This window comes from Colius striatus, chromosome 1 (assembly GCF_028858725.1).
Source record: "Colius striatus isolate bColStr4 chromosome 1, bColStr4.1.hap1, whole genome shotgun sequence".
Taxonomy (NCBI): domain Eukaryota; kingdom Metazoa; phylum Chordata; class Aves; order Coliiformes; family Coliidae; genus Colius; species Colius striatus.
Genome location: NC_084759.1, coordinates 142,498,475 through 142,519,568, shown reverse-complemented (window position 1 = coordinate 142,519,568; position 21,094 = coordinate 142,498,475). Strand labels below are relative to the sequence as shown.

At 37.3% G+C, this 21,094-nt stretch overlaps 1 protein-coding gene across 9 annotated transcripts in view; it reads left to right on the top strand.

Moving 5' to 3' along the window:
* Positions 1-21,094, top strand: part of WNK1 (WNK lysine deficient protein kinase 1) — a 106,722-nt gene that overhangs the window by 28,511 nt on the left and 57,117 nt on the right. For all 9 annotated transcript variants that reach the window (XM_062010056.1, XM_062010092.1, XM_062010032.1 and 6 more), the window contains 3 exons: positions 6,844-7,016; positions 11,730-11,950; positions 13,993-14,150. In XM_062010056.1, coding sequence (XP_061866040.1) covers positions 6,844-7,016; positions 11,730-11,950; positions 13,993-14,150 — 552 coding nt within the window. The remainder of the gene's footprint in view (positions 1-6,843; positions 7,017-11,729; positions 11,951-13,992; positions 14,151-21,094) is intronic.

Sequence of the window (21,094 nt, the reverse complement as noted above, 5' to 3'; positions counted from 1 at the left end):
TCCTTGGTGTGCTGAGGTCTCCCAAATTATCAAGCGCAAATTTTGGAATCAACCCCTAAAATCTTCTATAGAGACTGTGGAGACTTGCCTGTGAGAAGTTGACTACCTAAAGGTAGGAGAGCTGTAGCAAGAAGCATGTGTGAAGCAGGAATTGTCTGAAGACTGAATGCATCCATTAACTGTGCAGACCTGATTCCTAACTCTGTGGTTAGCGAAAGGTTTATGTAACTCTACAAACAATATATAGTTAACCTGTCGGGCAGAGCACTCAAATACTCTCAGTGTTTGAGAAACACTACTATCAAATGAAAAAAGACCCTTGCATTCAAACTTTTTGAACAGCAGCTGTTCAGCTTCATTTAACCATTTTTCATGTTCAGTGATTTATAGAAAAGTATCTTAGTGGAAGGATCTGTGCAGATCCTTAATCAATTTTCATGTCTGTTGCTGTAAAAAGATGCATTTTGAACAGTCTCTTTGCCTCACTTTTCCTTTTTTTCCTCTCTACGTAGTCTTTAGCACTGGAGAGCCTGAAGTGGTTTATGTGTTAACACAGAAGAGCAGTAAATGCATTTCTTAAGCACCAAGACTTCCATTTCTGGGTACCAACTATGTAATGCTGGCTGTTTTAGTTGTTTTTTTTTTAAGCTCAGTGGATTCTTTGTTGATATTTTGTTAATCTAGCTCAATGGTCACTGTGCTCATTTCTCCTCTTAACTGCTAGATTTTTTCAGGATGAGAACACTGCAACCCACAAAGCCTCAGTTCCATTAACAGCACTGAATATCAGAGCACAGTCTTGCTAGCTTCTCCTCTGATGACCCCTCATTAACCTCGCCTAAAAGGCTTGCAAAGCCTTTCTCATATGCTGCAGAAATGCACACAGAAGAACATTTGTCTCTTCTGTATACTACTACTTCTGAATAATAGGCTGGGAGCAACAGTGGCTTTACCTCAAATTTTCAGATGTTTGAGAGGCTTGATAAAATGTTGCTTGGTGTAACCTCAGCACAGATAATTTACCTTGGTTGTGATTCAGACTATCTATAATTTAACAGCACTTTTGAGTCTGTTGTGGCTATGTGTTTTCAGATCACACCACTTGAAGACAATTCATTGCTAATTTTTATAGTGTGCTTTGTCATGCATCTCTTTGGAAAAAAGCTATGAAGCATTGCTCTAGTGTCGTTTAAATAGCAACCCACCAACTGTCTCTGTAAGGTAGCTATGTTGAATTTCTGAGTCTAGCAGTAGGATATGCAGAAAGCTTATAAAACCTGTCTGTAGTATGTAAAGTGTCCAGTCTATCTTTGTTTCCACTTTATTGATTATCTTCATAATATTTAGGAAGAGGGAACAGCTGTGTACCAGCATACACCCTGAACCTTTTTCTTTTAATCCAGTTTGAAATTGACCTCTTATCATCTATGAGTCTCCTTATTTGTAGAAGCTGGAGACCATAGGGAGATTATGGGTCAGATTTGTTCCATTGTGTATAAATATTCCATGACACTTTAGATATATTTATTTTACTGTTATTAAGAAACAAACTCACTTTTGAGGATGTATAGCATGAGTTAGTGGATCAGGTTCATTCCAAGTAGAGTTATTTCTCTTGTTGCTCACTTGTTTGTTATCCTGTAGCATGTATTTGAGAGTGAAGTGCAGTGTGTCTCTTCTGCCTGTGTCCGTTTAATGCCACGTGAAATGTCCGAGAACTTAGCTCAGGCTATTTGATGTCACTTAGTAAAAATGGACAGTGGAGGCAAGACCTTTAGTTGAGTTTACTCTGAATGAAAAGCAAACTCAAATAGCTTGAGCAGAATACAGTGCTTTGCTAAGGTATCTCTCCTGCTACTTCAGGTTTTTCAAACAGGGTCTGCAATTGCTTGTGGTAGTGTGATGGGCTTATAGATGTGGGATTTCTTGCCACAATATTAATGGGGCAGAATTCAGAAGGGCTGTGGGAAGTTAAAAAGGAAAAAGTATGAGAAATTACTCAGACACAATAGTGATTTGAGCAACCCATTTGAAATTTAAGATTAATTTAGGTGCCTGAAATGTATTTTCTTTCCTTGTTAAGGATGCTGAATAGCTGTTACATTTTGGCTGAAAAATCACCAAAGGGATAGAGGCATTTTTTTTCTGATGAGCTTTGTTTTTTGTGGCTTGCTATAATAGCTAATCTTAGGGGTGGGATGTTGTTTTGGTTTTGAGTTGGATGTTTTTGTATTTATATAAGACACTCAAGTACAGGGGTAGAAAGGCAGTAGTAGCAGTTGTGCATAATCTAAGCTTCTATAAATTAAGTTATGCAAGAATAAGCCTATACTTGGTTTATCGTAAATGACAGATGTCCCTGTTCTACATTGAATAATGTAAATGCCTCTAGCTCTTTTTTGACCAAAAGAAATCTGAGGGGAAGTACATGGATAAATGGAAACAGATAAGAGAAGTTTATTGAATTGTTCTGAGTTGAACAATTGTTTCACTTGCTGCTTGTTCAGGCCCCTGGCACTGCAGAGCTGTGGGTCACGTGCTGAGAAGCCTTGCAGTTTGTCCTGGCTTGTCAAAACAATTTAATGTAGGTGGAAAGGAATGAATGAAATGAACAGAGTGGGCTTGATGCATCTGTTTCAGTTTGTTCCAATGGCAGCTCAGTGATTGGGATGTGTCAGTGAAGTCCTCCAGGAAAATTATCAATCCAGGAAGAACAATGATAGCCTTTCTATAGGATGGTTAAATCCATTTTAGGAAGCAAGCTCTCCTGCGGTTTGCCGGCTTCATGTATATTAAAATATTTGGGCTGTATCTGCTTGACATGTGCTAACCAAGATATAAGAATATGCTTTGCTAACTTCTAGACTTACAAGACTCTCTTGTCTGCTTAAGGTTGCCTCATTATGGTAAAAAGAGAGTGGAGGAGGAGAGAGAGTGTCTGTTTTTAACTTTTATTAGTAAGAATTCCAAAACAAAGTGGTCTTTGAGGATACGATATCAAGCTCTATATTAACTGTTCTTAAAGCGGTGGCTTTTTAAACAAAACTGTTCAAGTGGCCCAGGCTTATGAAAAAGCATCCTGTATATCTCCTTATTTTGTTTAATGTCTGGCTATTTGGTTTAAAAATAAAATAAAAATCATAGCAAACAATAAATTTAACTAATTTTTGTGATGCTGGAATGTTAAGTTCCAAAAACCTCTATCTTTGCTTCTAGATGGAAGCAGCAATTATATGCCGAAATGATGCGTCTATGTATCTGTTTAGACTGCAAGTTGCAGGAAGAAGGGTACAGGGGGTAGATCTGCTTATTTGATTCACCCTTGAGATAATTTAAGTAAATGGAGTGCTGATTTTGGTGATAAGCCACAAACATTTTGCTACCTCTTTAGAGTTGGAGATGGAGCTGAGATTCTTGCATTCCTGCAGACTCCCCCTTAGAGGCCGCAGTGGAATCTGAATATTGCCCCAAGTAGTTGTCTTGGTGGAAGGATACACCTGAGATTTTTTAGTTTCTTGGGGTATACACTTAGAACTGAGGATACTGAAAGCTATCCCCTTCCCAAATTTTTTAAAAGATGCTCTTTTAAATTTGCACTAAGCGATGATTGCTTCTTCCTATCTGGTACAGCTCTGTTGTACATCAACTTTGTGGGTGGATTTCACATGGTACCAAGATGTTCTCATTCCCTGCCTCTTCCCAAGTATTCATGCTTAATGTGGCTAGTAGCATCGTTTCTCAGTCTCCCAGATGACATATGATGCTCTGTTTTTCTTGTTTATCTCAATATTTTAATAACTGCAGTTGCTTAAATTGCATCTGTGTACGAGAGAGCATGAAGTTGCTACACTTGCTGGGCAAATGCACTAGTAGCTCAAATGATGCCAACATGCAGTATTTGGGATGGGCTTTGTTCCAGTCGTATCTTTGTAGCCTGGGAAATCTTATTGTGTAATATGTTTTAAGGTTCTAGTATATGGAATACACTTTCAAAACTTGAGTGCTTGTAATTTTTAAATATTATGTTAGCCATTGCAAGTTGCGTTAAGAATGTGGTTTGTACAAGGTGAACCAGTAGTGTGTACAGACGTATTTCGTTGGTGTGATTGTACATAACCTGATATTTTTTCTGAATGGGGTCATGGGGTTGTTAAGGGATGTTCACCCTCTTCCGTTACTTAGGACAAGTGTACCTTTAGGAAGAGAATATAAAAAAAACCTGTAAGGGATGAGTATGAGTTGTGTATCCAAGATGTTAAAGGTAGTATGCATCGCTAGTCTTATGAAACAAGTGGCCTCTCTTGTCTTTTCCTCACAGGTCTATTTAATGTTCACTTTGCTGTGGCAATATACTACTGGAGGGTGCAAAGTTTCCTTGGTTGCAAAACCATAGTTGTCTTCCCTGAATGAAATTTGTTGGCCTCTGTTTGTGTCCAAACTTGTCACACATCATTAGGGCACTGTGAAGTGTTGGATTACTTTGTATGCTGTTACTGTCTTGGTGGTGTGTTTTGGTGGGTTTTTTTTTTTTTTAAAATTATTTAATGCCAGCACTGAAGTGTTGAGTGTTGGTTTTAAACCTCACAGATAGATGTGCAGGAACACGATGCTATCCTTGATGTGACCAGAAAGAGAAGTGAGTCAAAATATGCATGCCGGTTAAGAGTCTGTTCATTGATAAGAGTGATTAGCACTTGCTAGTTTCTATTTGAGGCTTAAGTAGTACAGTGTTAGGAAAAACTGAAAAAGGCCCTTGAGGGAGATTAGGTTTACATAGATTGAGGAGAATTTAATTTCAAGTGCAGTCTGAAATGGGTTAGTAGTGTTTGTGATAGGTAACTTGTTCAAATGTACAAAATAAGGGCAACTTAATTCAAATGTAATCAAAATTTGGACAAAAATGAATGCAAATGTTCATATTAAGTAAATTTAAGTGATATAAAAGTAACTGTTCCAGCCTTATTTTTGTAATTATCATATAGAATAATTGAATGTACAACTATATGTCATAGTTGTAAATGTGGATTACGTTAAGTGCAGAGGCTGTGAGAACTGCTTTATTTTACTGTAAGAATGATTATGATGTTGTGATTTTTGTATTGCTTGAAGCATTGATTGTTTCTTAGAAGCAAAAGTGTATGGTCTGTTGACTGATGAACCTATTGCAACTCAGTGCTGCTCTGTCACAGCTGTTGGTAGCAATTAACAAGTTTTGAACAGAACTTGTCTGATTTATTGTAATGAAAGGAAAGCCATTAGATGGGTAAAATAGCTCAAATGGAAGTATTACTTCCCTATTTAAAAAAAAATCCCAAACCAGGTAGACATGAATGCTTAAATGTTTGCAGAGTGTTTAGTAATTTATTTGTGCAGGTGTGCTTATGGGGGAGTCAGAGGTGATAGTGCTAACTTCTGCAGAGTGAAATAGTTGCAGGATCAAATGTTTTTGGTACCTCTAGTCTAAATTTGCAAGGTTTAATTCAGCCTCTTCCAGAGATCTGTATGTGTGTGATTGACATTCACAGGCATTGATAAGATACTGACACCTGAGATAGTTTTAAAACTATTTTCAAACTTTCCCCTGTAAGACTTTTACACTGATGAAAATTGGACCTTCATCTGGAAATGAAGTTTGTCCATGCCCAAAGATACTCTGTGAACCTCCTAGAAAAACTTAATGATATAATTGAATATAGGATGATTTAGCATGGCTGAATGATCTTGAGAAAAAACTATTACCTGTAAACAAAGGAAGAGTAGTTACTGCCTGGAGGACAGTAAAAGTTTGGGAGCAGTACAAGTACACAACTCTACATGTTTTCATTTACTCCTTTTAATTGAAAAGGAAATATGAAATGGAGTGACTTATGTTATTACTTGGATTTGACTAAGAGGTCACTTGTTATTTCTAAACAACTATTGGAAACAACGATTCTAAATTTCTGAGCTCTGACTAATACTGAAATGTTTTTTTTAATACAAGTGGATCCAACTTGTCAGTCGATTGGTGTGACCAGGGCATCACTACCTTAATGGCAAACTGAAAACACTGAATTACACAAGGAGACCATTTTCCTTTGAGATATGCAGCTTATTCTGGTAATAGTTACTCAGAGTCTTGATGATCTTAGAGCCAATTGTTGATAGGTAATACAACACTATTGACCTGGAATGCTTTTTCATATTCTGTCTTCGGCCAAAAGATTGCTTTCTGTCTCTATTGTGACTTATGTTTTTGTTTTCCTTGATGCTAGGTTACAGGAAACTTGCTCTGTGGTGTAATTGTGCTTCTAATCAAACAAAATTCAACTCTTTCACTTGTTCTTCTACAGTTGTAAGTCCACACTGTATGTTAGAGAGAGGATTGATGCTCTACACCTTACTTAAAAGGTTAACTTGATCTGTTACCAGGGCTCTGGATATTACCCACATAGGAGTAACTAAAGATTATTATCATAGAATGTTCAACTTGAGAGAGATGCTTTAAATGGTCCAATTTTTTTAACACTTGACTATTTGAGGACATTATGTCCCACTTCCACCTCAAGTGAGGCAATGGCTAAATTTTTTAGAGCAGGGAAGCAAGTGGTGGGAAGAGGAGATAATCTACAGACTCTCAATTCTTACTTTGCAAAGCAATCAGATTGGAAGGAAAAATGTATGATAAGGACTGTGGTAGAACGTCTTTGAAATTGAATATTTAAGGGTAATTGCAAACCAAATGCCATTTAAGACTGCTGATTCTTACTTATTTGCTTAATGTACCCAACTGTGTTTCAAGTTGCTGCTTCTCTGAGATAAAATAAAGGAAAGCTTTCTGATAAACCTTTTCTTTTTCATTAGGATCGAAAGCTGTCCAAGTCAGAGCGACAAAGATTTAAAGAGGAAGCTGGAATGCTGAAAGGACTTCAGCATCCCAATATTGTCAGGTTCTATGATTCCTGGGAGTCTACGGTCAAAGGAAAAAAGTGTATTGTTCTTGTGACGGAACTCATGACATCTGGAACATTGAAAACGTAAGTAAATTAAAGCATGTCAAAGGATATAAGAATCATTAGCACAAAATCAGAGCACTAGAAATAGATTCTATTTCAGAAGAGATAACAACAGAGTTCTTTTGCTGAGAATTAACTTTCTGTAAGGAAATCCTTGTTTTAGGAGAGGTCCTAATAGCACTGCAGGGTATGGTGGAATGTTCCTTAAGTCAGCAAGCTTGCCAGATTCTTCCTTGTGATATCATGGTAAGTGTACACGTAAAACTTTGAAATTTCTAGAGCTCAGGAAGACAGTGCTCTATTTTCACTTCTCAGTCTTTAATTTTTCTCTCCCCATCTGCTTTCCATTTAGCATGAGCTGATTTGTGAAGTTCAAAGCAAAAATTAAAGTCATCTCTCTTGGAGTTTTTGGGTGTTAATACAGTAAAAAAATACGTAAAAAGGGGAAAAAAACCTTGCTACCACGTATTTGTTTAGCCGAAACTTAAAGAAGAGTACCTAACAAAAATCGGAAAGTATGTATATGCTTGCAATTTCAACCTGTGAAGTAGAGTGAAGCTAGGTCTATTTTTTTTTTTTTAAGCCAGAGTTAAAAATAGACAGCAGCAAATCCAACTGCTGCGAGGGCCCTCTGGTGGTATGTGGAGCCTGCTTGAAGTTGCAGTGATATCAGGGCTTTGCCTTGATGTGCCTTGAAACCAGAGCTATGAGCTTGCTTGTGAGCATCCAGTCACCGTTAACCTACTGGAAATGAAACTGCTAGCATTTGAAGTTCAGGGATTGTGGATCGTTGTCTTAATTCAATGTCCATTTAAGTCTTGGAGAGGCATTAAAATCCTAAATGTGTAAGCAGATTGTAGGAGCTGGAAACAACTTGCAATTCGTTTGTTTAAAATAGCCTGTGAATGTCTTGTCTTTTTTATGATGTGTATTGATAGCCACAAAAGGACATACTTGAAGGAAAAAAGAGTAGCTCTTTGGAAGTCTGGACTGCAATTATAGGGAAGTATTTGTCTCAAAATAGCACTGGAGAGCTAAAGATACTGCAACTTTCTTTTTAGCTGTATATTCAGGGAAGAATTTTCTTAGTTATTTTATCTATTCCTTCATGTACTGTTTTCACAGCAGTAATAGAAATTTTTACAACTCTGTACAGATACCTTTAAAGTTACCTAATTTTATGCTAGAATACGTAGTGTTAGATTTAACTCTTTTCTCCCTTTCATATTTCTTTCTCACCCTGACAGATTTTAGTACTTGGATTGACTTGTGATGTTTGGTGGCATAAGCAAGATGATATAGTAATAATAGACAACTGTAAAGTAGGGCGTTGGTAGGAAGAAATGCATCAGATATGTTTGCTATAGGATTATTTTGCACTCTCAAGTACGAAGTCTTTTTATTTTTACAGAAAGAACTAATAAGGCTCTTCAGCTAAAGAGCTTTCAAACTGTAGACTTCTGGATAGGTGTTTTACCCCACTATTGTAGTGTTTGTGTTACAATTGTGAGACTTAGGTGAACTATATGGGAAACTTTATGTGCTGATTTTAGTATAATTGTTTAATGTACCTGTCATTCCCAGATTTACACTGCACATTAGTGTTTGCTTATGATATTTGGCTGACTGAGCATTGCTTCCTTATCTCTCTTCAGTATGCTTACATTACCTGTCTTTAATACAAATGGCACCTTCCTTGCTTTTAAGACTTGGGACATAGACATTGTTGTCACTTGATGTAAAAAGGGAATAGAAGAAAAGTGGGATGATATCTTAAATTTTCCTTTTTTTTCCTTGTATGCATTTAGATATATACACACACATACACACGCATAAATAATGTTAAAATATTGTGGCCGTAAGTATTTTCAAATGCTATCTGGGCAAATTTCTAATCTAGCATGAAGAAAGTCCCTGAACTTCTGCATACAAATGAAGAAGTTTACAGCTCAATTGTAAAGAGTTAAACAGCTTTTTGATATTGTATGCTGTCATGGAATTAAAATATTGGGGGAAAAAATGCTTTTGTCTATTTTAAGTCTTAATTTTACTGTTAATGAAGACAGCAGTTTTTAATCTGAGTCTCAGCCACCTGTTTTGTCTAAGGCTGTTGCACTATGTGTTCCTGATCCCTTTCAATGATCTGATAGGATCGTGTCATCACTTTAATAAGCACCTCTGCTAACTTAGTAGGGTTTTCCATTGTTACTTTAGCTGAGATGCCATAGATCATCAGCTTTCTTGTTTTTAAAAAAACCCAACCAAATAGCAATGTTGAGACAAAGCCAGAGTCTAGTTCCTGTTTCTCTCTATTCAATGAAGCTAAATATTAAGAAAACTTCATGTTCTCGTATTTGCTTGTATCCTATGCAAAGGTCAAATACCTATATTTAAAAAAAAAAATTACTGCTATCCTGTAAAATAGGTAAGAAAACTGCTGATGAAGCAGGAACAAGTCCAGTGGAGCACCACTAAAATGACCAGATACTGGACTACCTGGTCTGTCAGGAGAGACTGAGGGAACTGGACTTGGTCATCCTGAAGTAGAGCATCCTTTGGAGGAGACCTAACAGCAACCTTCCAGGGCATGTGAGGGAGTCAGTCAGGCTCTTTGCAGTGATGCATGGTGAGAGGATTAGAGACCGTAGACATAATTTGAAATAGAAGTAGTTCAGGCTTATGTAAGGAGGAGCTATTTCAGTAGTGCTAGTCAGGCAATGGCACAACATCTTTAGGCAACCTGTTCAAGTTCTGGCCTTGGAGATAAGAGAAGCCTGGCTAGGTACAGCCCAGAGTAACCATGCCTGATTTAAGCCAGAAACCTCCTGAGGTTTTCTCGAGCTGGAGTTATTCTATGATACTAGGAAAATGGGAGACATTGGTTGGTAGACGTGTCTGTGTATTTTTATGTATTTGTAGGTGCTTTCATTTAAAAACTGTTTCTGCCTTAAGTGATATGTGACTTAGTTCATGACTGTTACGGAAAAATGACAGCAACACTGCAGGATGCTGGGTGATGGTTGGACCCCAGGTCCTTTAACAGTGAGAAGCTGGCAGTAGACTAGCATATTTGAAACCAAGAATGTAATTAAGGATTCCAGATGCTGAACTGAAGTGCCCCTACCATGTGATCTTTGGAACAGGCTCAAGAGAGATGAATGAGGGTTGTGTCAGTAGCAAAAATTCAAGTGGTAGCTGATGTGATTCAGAACCTCCTTCAGTTTGCCTTCTTCCTTGGCTTGGCTTTTTCCCTGCCTGTCTTTACATTCTGTTTTTAGACTTGATTTCTTTCTAGAACTGTGTCCCCGTTGCTTTTGTAGATCTGTTTTCACAGCAGGATTATTGTTAGCAACTTGATTTTTCTAGATATTCTTTGGAAATTGAGAAACTACAGTAAAAGGGATTAATACACTGTATTTTGATGTTGATTCAAGTGATATTTTCATCAAGATTTTTTTCCCAATTACCCAGGTATGCAGAAGACTGACACTAGCAGAGAATTACTGAACATGACTTTTTTTTTAAGGTTATAGTTGATAGACTTCATACTGGTCACAGAATTTACTACCTGTATTGCAGTAGTGTGAAACTGGTTGTTATCTGAGACTGCCTGAGTAACACCAACTGAATAAGAATGAAGTCCTTTCTCTACACAGTGTGCTAGTTCCTTTATCTGAGTGTGTTTCAGCCCTCTTGAAAAAGGAGGGAAGCCACAACTCCTCAGTTGAGATTATTTTACCTAAAGAGAGGCTGTGAGAATACACTGCTGGAAAGCACTTAAGTACTATCACCTTGTGTCATCTCTAATCTAAAGTTAAGGAATAGAATAAATTCAGTCAGAGGTCACAAGCATTGAAAAAATGTTTTTGATATGGATTTTGACTCTTCATGGAATTTTGAAAAGCAGCACTGTTAGAACAGCCAAGGTTGAGTTATATTCTACCTGCAAAAGGCTACTGACTTCATGTGTTAATTCTTTGGCAGAGCCTTTTTAAAGATTTTGCTTCTTCATCCATATCTGTCTATAGTTTTTAAGTAGTGAGTAGTACTATTCAGATGATCAAACTCTATCCTGCACCAGAGAAGTGGTATATGAGAATTTCTGATCTGCTCAGTAATTCAACAAGTAAATTTGAAGCAGATTTGAAGTGTAACCTGGAAAATATGACCAGAATGCTTGGACTAATATTGATAACTATAAGGTGTAAAAACTTTAGAGCTCTCTGTTTGTAACAGCTCTGTACTTAGTTGGTTATTGTTAGCATTTTGACTCAATTGCCCCACCTTCCCACACAATTATAATTAGTCAAGGAAAAGATTGTAGCTGTTTAAGCAGTTTTGGGATAAAAGTGAAGGCAAAAAGCTCTTAAATGAGCAGATAAAGAATTGTAATGCCTTTAACTCTGTTGGGGAAGCAGTGCCTTGAAACTTAGAAACCAACTGTCTGATCACCATAGGACAAGTTTTTATGCAAATAGATTATTATCTGTAGATCAAGGATGTCACATTAATGTTTCAGCATTATTACTCTCCTGGTTAGAAGAAAGGAGGTAAGATTTAGGAGGTTGAATCATCTTTAGCTCCTTTGAAGTCTTGCAGTGGCTGAGTGGAAGATGAAGTTGAAATTTGTGCATCTCTAATTACTGCTTCTTTACTTCAGTACAGCAAATGTTACAGCAAAATGTACTCAGTGTTAGTACAACCTGTTTAACCTAGTGTTACTTTATTCTTTAGGTATTTGAAAAGGTTTAAAGTGATGAAAATTAAAGTCTTACGAAGCTGGTGCCGTCAGATATTGAAAGGCTTACAATTTCTACATACGCGCACTCCTCCCATTATTCATAGAGACTTAAAGTGTGACAACATCTTCATTACTGGCCCCACTGGATCAGTCAAGATTGGAGACCTTGGTCTGGCAACACTCAAACGAGCTTCTTTTGCCAAAAGTGTGATAGGTAAGCCTCTCCTGTTTTGGAGGCTGGTGAGCCAGTCTACCTGTTTGGAAACTTGAGTCTTTTAAGAGCTTTCCTTAAATATGGTTCAAAGGTACATGGTCAAAGCCTTGAAAACATGTAGACTTTGTTTCTTGGCCATTCAGGTCATTCTGTATTCTTGATGAGATTACATGTTGAAATTTTGGTTTTACTTTTGGTATTTGTATATTAACATTAAGTATTTTGGAGTATATATTCATTGCCTTACCCAACAGTTTAGTGCAACATTGTTGATAAAACCGCTCTTGACTAGGTAGGAACCTCAGCTTTAATGATGCTTCTTCAAGAAATGTACAAATGCATTTTGGTGACTAAACACTTCTATTATTTAGACTAGCATTAATTTATGGAGCTAATTTATTTTGTTACTGGATTAATATGGAATCTCTAACACTTTGTGAGTAATCAGAAACTAAGGTATATCAAAGAAAGTCTATAGATATCTATATCTCACAGTCAGACTGTGGTATAATGCCTTAGTCAGGGAGTCTATAGAGTGTGGGTGTGTGTAAGTTAAGAGGATGTGTTGGGGAAGCATTGCCTTATACTGGCTCTGTTCTTGGTTATCCAATGGTAGCCTTTTTCAGAAATTGATGTGGTAGAACTAGTATAGTCTTTCTTGTGAATTCTTAAAAGAAATGGTTTTATCAGCTTTGTTTTTACAGTTGGGTGAATAGACTACAGGGAATGAAGTTGCTTTCACTCCCAGTATTTATTGCTTGCTAAAATGCAGTATTACTCAACAGTCCTATACTATATTCCTGGATGGGATCAATGGTTTACACCTGTAAATTGTCTTGCAAGCTGTTGCTGAAATATTTCCTGCTTCTTAACCAGATCAAAGTATTAATAAGGAAAGAAAACTATACAATGTCCACAAATTTTTCTTAGGTACACTTTTTTTATCTTCAACCTTAACACTGTAAAATTACCTCTTCGTATCTAGCTGTCTGCTAGTGGTTGGCCTTTGGATAAATGACTGCAATTACATTTTCACTTTTTGGTTTAATGTGGTGAAAACAAGCAGTGTGGCTACTAAATTATGTGTGAACTGTCTTGAATCTGGTGTCTGCAGGAAATAATTCTGTGCTTAAATTTACAAAAAGCAAACTTACATTTCTGGCTTAAAGTAAATCTGATCATCCAATGCAGTCCCTTTGCTTACGGAGGGGATGCTGTGATGCTTCACTGGGCAATCATTTTCTGCACACTATTTAAATGGGACTTGTTGAATCTCACGCTCTATGCCTGTAACTCAATCTCTCTGTATTTCTGAGTATTTTTTTTGACTATAGGATGTCCCTCACTAATGCCTGTATCTGCAGTAGGCCTATAAATATACTGCAGGTGGGAAGGTAAGTATATGAAGAAAAGGGCTCTGGTGAGTGGCCTTTTGCAGAAAATTACTCCTTATCCTTTTTTCCATGAAGGCGTGTATTTGTAACAACAGAGTTTTTCATTGCAAGGCCTTCCCTGTACCATTCTACTTCAAAAAGTAGGTGGAGAGCACCAAGTCAGAGACTAGCTGTGGGCTCTTACCAATACTACTTCTTTTGCAGCAGAGGGCAGTCAGGTAATTTTTGAAACAAGGTTTAATGTACCTCCTTTCTTACAGGTAGAAAAGGTAAGTGCCTTAACTGTCCTTAGTACTTGGTTTGCAGCCTATGGCTAGTCTGCAGTTTTCCCCTCTTCTCTCGTCCCTTGCCCTCCATTTGATGCCAAGCTGATTCAGTCTGCTTTGGTACTTGTATTAACTGACACACATAATATAGGAATTGCATCAGTCCTTTCATGCCATTCTTATTCCATAAAGGCCTTGCAATGGAAGACTCACAAAGTATGTTGATGCAACAGAGTGACTAAGGGTTTCCTTCCTCTTCTTTTTGCCTCCACTTTCTCTTGTCTCACAGGTCTGCCCATCCGCTTCCTCCTGCGGTGAGTAACGCCAGCAGCCTCTTCTCGCTTTGAGACATTTAGAGTCTGAATCGTTCTTTTAATTTAAGGTACCCCAGAGTTCATGGCCCCCGAGATGTATGAGGAGAAATATGATGAATCCGTTGATGTGTATGCTTTTGGGATGTGTATGCTAGAGATGGCCACGTCTGAGTATCCTTACTCCGAGTGCCAAAATGCTGCGCAGATCTACCGTCGAGTGACCAGTGTAAGTCCCTCCCCAGTACTGATTCTAGGGCTACTACTGTTAGCAGCAAAGGAGTATAGCTGAGTAGTATGGCACTGTATGAGTATGTGTGTGGGGGGGAAAGGACAAGCTGGCAAGGTTTTTGGAGGATAGGTGGAAAGGTATAGGATGGTTCAGCTTACCAAACAGTCTGTCAGAAGCGTGTAAAATGTGCAAATGGAAATTTTGCATGTGTTTGTACTCTTCCTTCAGTATAAAAGAAGGCATTGCATGGGGTTTAAAAAAACAAAAGCAAACAAGAAACTGCATTCAAATAATAGATTGTTTTCTAATATACTAGAGGGGTGGTGGGAATATTTCAGTCTTGAGGATTAGCTGGTATCTTTATTCTCTGAAGTAAAGCTGAATCACAAATTTAAAGCACTTTGGCTTAACTAACTGCCAAGGCAAATCACCTAGAGTGATTTTAAGTTAATAGTTTACTGCATTCTAAATGGCCCTTAGTTACTGTGTGTCAAGTACACTTCTTATAATTATGCAATGGAAATACTTGATAAATAGCAGGAAGGTATTCCACCCTGGAACGTGCTGGTAAGTGTACTGGTGGTGGTGGAGGCATTTTATGTGAAACCAAATAAGGCTGAGAAAGCAAGCAAGAGATTTGAGTTTGCCAATCTGACTAAACAAAGTGGAACCTACAGACCTTGAACATAAGAAGCACAACTGTAGTGTTTGAAATGTTCATTGTGGGTGTGGTTATATTTACTTTGTGGTCTCTAAAACAGTGTTGTGAGGAAAATAACTAGTACAGTAAACCAAACTGCACATGTTCAACCTTCTGATCTAAGCATTCAGAAAGAATAGTGAGGTGACCACTTGGGGAAGTAAAAAACTTGTATTGGATTTCTCAGAATACCAGTGTGTAGGTGCAAAGGAAGGGAAGAACCTTACCTCTTTCTCTGATCTGTTGGTGAATGAATTCCTATTAATCTTTTTGTATATATTGTCTTGGTGAAGTTGCAGATTTAATAAATTATTTGCTTGACTTTGGAAAAGTAATGCCACAGAATACAAAAGGTGGATATAATTCATGACTTACAAATGTGGAAGGAAAGTTTGTTATGTCAGAGGGAATGAATTCTGAAGGAAGGCTTGGTGAGATAAAAGAATATGCCTTTTTTTGAAGACCAGTGTTGGAGAGGTACAGGAGGACATTGGTTTTTTTGAACACACATTAGACTAAGTCTATGTATACATATATGTACACACACATGCAGAGACTTTTTTGCATATTGGTAGACTTACCTGTGATTTTCTCCAAATAGAGAGGCAAACCAAGAGTTTGCTAGCTTTTACTCTGCTTACAGCATTATCTGATCTGCAATCAGTATCTTACCAACACAGTCTTAGTGGTACATCTTCCTATTCTTATGTGTATGTCTTGACCAGAGACAAAGCAGCATAATTTGGATAGGCGCTTTTTTGCAGAACAGATACCTAATGTGTAACTGCCCTGCTCATTCCTTAAAAAGTGCTAGGAACTGGGCTGTGGTGAGAATCGGCTTTTGCAACAATTTTGGACTTAGAAGTCCCCAAATCTTAAAGAGCTGTCTTCTCAGGTCTGTGAAGTACTTAACAAATTTAGGGGCTTGTAGCAGACAAAGTTAGCTAGAGGCTTACAAGGAGTCAGCTTAACACTTGTTTATTGTGCTCAATACTTCTTTCTCCCCATTTTTTTTGGTTGACTATCAAACTTCTAGGTGGATGAGAAACACTGGTAATTTTTCAGTCTGTCCAACACACTACCTTCTACTCTACTGCTGGCAGTTCAAACATTAATTAAATTGAATATTTGTTTCTGCTGTTTCATCTACTGCTTGAGAGCGCTAAAATGCACTTAGGAAATGTTGTTTTCTTTCAGGAAGAGCAAAGGACAGGAAGGTTAAAAAAAAGTACATTCATCTGCTTCTAGACAGAGAATAAAAGACTGTGCTTTGGTATATTTGGATTTATTTCATTGTTGTCTGCAAAGCAATTTGGTTTAAAAAACCAAAACCAACCACAAACAAAATGTGAATATCTTTAAAGAAAGGCTTTCAAGTAAGAAAAGACAATATTATCTGGAAATAATGCACAAACCTGTCTTAATTGATGATGGGGAATTCAGGATTTCTTGTACAATGTGAAAAGCAGAACCACGTTATGAAAGTGAAATAAAATACCCTTTGTATTCTTTTTACCACTCTGTGAATCAATGTGAAAAAGAGCCATGTAGTTCTCTGCTCTTGTCCATAGCTCTCTATTAAAGGAACTAGCATTTCTTTCATTTCAAAGGAGTTTTAAGAAGTTTAGACAATGTATGCAGGGTGAACTAGTTGAGAAATACATTACTTAAAAGGATAGGGTGTGAACTATCAATAACAGAGTGAAGTCAGAAAACTTTTGTAGGTAACTCTCTTAACAGTGCTTACCAAAGTATTTACTTCTAGTGTATATTGGAGGCGAATGAGGTTTGTTGAAAGTTGTTTAACATTTGCATTTCCACCTTTTAGTTTGCCATATTCCTAGGCATGTTTAGGCATGTAGCTGTTTCATCCTTAAATGAAATGATTATTTTATCTAGATGCATACACCAAGACAAAGAGGGAAAGACAATAGATGTACTAGTGACAGTCATGAAGGATCATGTCATGTGGGAGCGTAAAAACACTGAAACCCTAAAGGCCATAAGATCAAAATGTGTAGCCCCCCACAGTGCAGGCAATATGTATTTAAATTATTTGATTTCCTTCAGCCTCTTTGCAGTAACTATTTGGCTTAGTAAGAAGCAGACTTGCTCCATTAGCTTAAGTCTTTGCTATTGCTTTGGACAGAATCCTGTAAAGATATGTTAATGCCCAGGGTGTCCTCTCAGGACTGATACTACCAGCTTACATTCTTTTCTCCCATTTTAACAGTGCATTAGTCTGGTTTGTTTGTTTGTTTTAGGATGGCCTTCAGCCACATGGCATTTTGGCCTTACACCTTTTATGATAAAGATTGCTCTAGCTGATGCCCAGATACTGTAGCATTGAGTTGAGGTGTTTTGCAGGATTGCTCAGAATATTCAGTGATATGTTCTGCCTCTTCTGTTCAGGGTCTTACCTCATGGTTGGAAGCAATGTTCTGATTAAATAATACAGTTAGGTAAGCAAAAGTCTAGATATCAGATCTAGAGGCTAAAGTTCCTCCTAGACATGAGACCATTTTTAGCCCAGACACTTACTGTTGCTTCTTGTAGATAATAGCACTGCTGCATGAGCCTGCTGTTCACAAGATGCTTGTCTATGTTGTCTACCTTGTCTTACTGGGAGGTTCTTGTTTTTCCTTAAAGTGGTGCTGGGGTATAATTCTCCAACTTTCACTGGCCCAAGAAACAGAAATGCAATTAAATTGGTTTTCTAGCTCACTTTGAAAGAAGAATTCTGATTAATATCAGAGTCTGGGTAAATGCCTGGCTTAAAAAAATGACTGTCTACGATTTGTAAGGCTCAAGGTGTTAGGATGAACTAAGGTTTACCGTCCTGGTAAGGAATGCAGCAGACGTTTGACAGAATGTTGAACTCTGTCTGTACTTCTGTTCTCTAGCAAGTCTAGACCCTTTCACTAGCAGTTCCTTTAGAAAAGGAAATGAAATCTACATGTCTTGTCCCTCAAGTATAAAGAAGCATAGCCTTCCTCTTTGTTTCCATTAAATCATAAGGGTACAATGTTGCCTTAAGGAACTGTTTTTTTCATTGAAACTATCCTCTGCTGTTCTTTGGAAATGGTTCCAAATAAATTAGTAGTTGGCACTTAAAGAAATTGCAACTCCTGAGATGTTTGCTTATTGAAGGTAGAATGGGGGAGTGAGAATCTCCTTTGAGGCTTAAGCAGTATAACTCTTCAGCTGGGACTGGATGCATCCAGTGGGTACTTACTCCTGCCTGCTTCGCCTCAGAAATAAACATCTTAAGTCTTTAATTGAAAATAAATCACACTATTAAGGTAGCCTTGTCTATTCCTATGATATTATTTTTTTTCTCAGTCTGTGATACACTACTAGATTTTAGGGAATGTGTCCCACCTTTTTTTTTCCAGTTCTGCACTATGTCAAAGCAACACAGACAGTTCCAATGCAAAATGTAATCAAAGCATGTAATTCTATTACATACTCACTTGCACAGAAAGGGAGTGTAAATCTTGGTAAAATTCAGGAAGGTTTCCCTCTCTGACTTAAATTCCTCAGTGGAAACTGGTATTCTTTCTTTGACCTGTTCCTTGCATATTTCAATTAAACAATTTGTCACAGCAGGTACTTGAAATGGGCTAAGTGTACATTTAAATAAAAACAGATATTTATAGAACAGACATCTTAAGTATGATTTCTTAATTTAGTCTCTTTGGGAAGCAATGCAGTGAAGTCATAACTAACTGCAGTAGCTTCAGCTGCTTTGTCTCAGCCTCTGGTGCGACTGATGTGACCCACGCAGTTGCCTCAAAAGCTAGCTTGTCTTTTAATTGCTCATATTGCCGTCACTACTCACAAATATAGTATAGACCTTAGTTACTTCTACACTGTTTTCTTCAAACTTTCTTTTTGCAGAAAAGAGATTACTTTTAAGTGTGTAGAGGTACTGATTATTCAATCTCTTCAATGTCCCAAGTCTTAAATTTTATAGGTGATTAACCAGTCCTAAGACTACTATGAAGACAATGGATTTATTATGCGGATTTGTCTCATTCTTGTACATGTAGCGCTAACATAAAAATCTAAACATGTTCACTGAAAAAAAATTGTCTATCCTCAGTTTCAAATGTACAAATCAGCTGAGTATGAGCAGAAAAACTCCCTTTTCTTCTTTACCCCCTTCTCTTATATCAACTTACCTTTTAAGTTGTCCTGATGGACTGGTATACTGTACTTAATTTTCTTCATGCTTACTTGGACAAAGTGAAGTTTTGCGCTTGTATTTGCTTTCACCAGAAGTCCAGAGTCTTCTCTGTAAACAAATCTCTGGCTTCTGAGCTGGCCTTAAGGTGAGAAGGTAAAAAAAAAAAAAAAAAAGGCATTTTAACTTAAAAAAAGAAAGGTTGTTCTGTACTGAAATGTTCCACAGAGTGGGTACAACATTTTTCTTCTCTGTTCTACAGAGCTTAAAAAAAGGCCCAAGGGAACAAGGTACCTAATGAGTAACCTGACCAGGCAGTGTCTAACTGGTTTAAAAGTCCTTAATTTCCTTAACTGGTGGGAACTGAAGCTCAGTGGTTAGAGTGAAGGTCATTTTCTTGGCTAGAAACCAGACAGTTACAAAGCAGTGCAGTTTGATCAATTGAGATGAAATTAATATCCTCTTGAGTGTCTTAAAAGTTAGGCATCATAATTGTCCAGGCTGCATCTCTAGTAAAGTAGTTGGCAAATGGGCAAAGTATCCCAGCCCTTCTTAAAATTCCTCCTGAGGGGTCCTAGGCTGCAAATATGAATATTTACCATTCAGACTTATGGTTAATTTTACTTGTGGTGCTTAAAAAACGTTAATGTATGTTGTCTTTTGATTTCTCAGAGCAATATGTGACTTTTTTAGGCATACATAAAACTATTTCGTTACTGTGAATAGCTTGATTTCTTTGTTTGGTTCAGATAACTTGGGTGTCTCTTTCAAACAGAAAAAAGCCTTGGGAAAAAAAAAAAATCAATGGAAAAGTAGGAAGAAGTGTAACCCCCAGAGTTGGTAGTCTTTCATTGAAGGAGATGGTGAAAGACCATGAACCTTCAACCAAGCACAGATTATTTGTAAGAAAGGGCAAACTCTTATATTTATAGACAGAAGAAACTTCAAGTTTTTATATTTATAGACAGAAGAAACTTCAAGTTTAAGTTTTCAATGGGAAAAATGGCACATTAGAGACGTAATTCTTCTGCATCACACTGCGTGGACCAAAGAATACTTAAACTTCTACCCTTTGCCTCTTTGTAGCTGTTCTACTCAGTTGTAAGCACCTTTGAGTGAAGAATCTTCCTTAGTGGAGGTTCGTTCACTGAGTCATCAATTTGGAAATATATAGCCTTAAAAATGGAAGATGAGAATTCAAGGTTTTGAAGCGTTAGTATTTTAAGAAGTTTCAGATGTTAGATTCAAAGTCCTCTGTGAGAAGTGACAATGATGTAAATAAGGAAAAGCAGAAATCAACTTGAACGCAGAGATGTACAGCCTGTGTGTTTCCCACAGCTGAGGCAGACAATATCTGAAGCTGGAAGGAAAAGGCTCAACTGAATTCCATTCGAAAAGTAGCTCATTTTATGAGTTGATCTTCGAGGTGTTTCTACTATTGAGCATTGAAAGCTTCTAAATTATAGCTAAAACCATTTTGTCAATATTGATGTTGTAAAACAAACTTGGTTTGAATTGAAATGAGGTATTTCTTATTTATATTGTTCACTCCTGAACCTGGAATGTCTCTTAAGATATCCAATTAAAAATTGTTTTTAAAATGGTAAAGAATTAAAAAGAGGGTAGGAGTATGGTAGGTGGAGTTGCATGAAATAAAATTTTAATGTATTTTAAAATCTGAAATTCTAAAACTTGGCTATTTTGCAGTTTCCAAATATGTTTTTAGAAACCTAAACAAGTTTACAGAATACTGAGTAAACGATATACATTGAAAATTTGGGAAGTTTGTTATTTGTGCAGGATCAGGGCTCTTGAAATGGTGATAACGTTTAGTATTCTGACCTGTACTGACATCTAGTTAGATTTTATGTGAACTTAGGTTAATTTAAGAAGCGACAGGAAGGTGGCTCTTAGGAACAGAGATGGTGTTTGTTAAAATGTCAGCCTTTGCAGTGTGGTGAGAACCATTAATGAAGCACTGAAGCATTACTGTGGGGAGACTGATAGCTCAATGCTATTTGTCAGTATAGTGCCATTAGTCAAAAATACTGACAT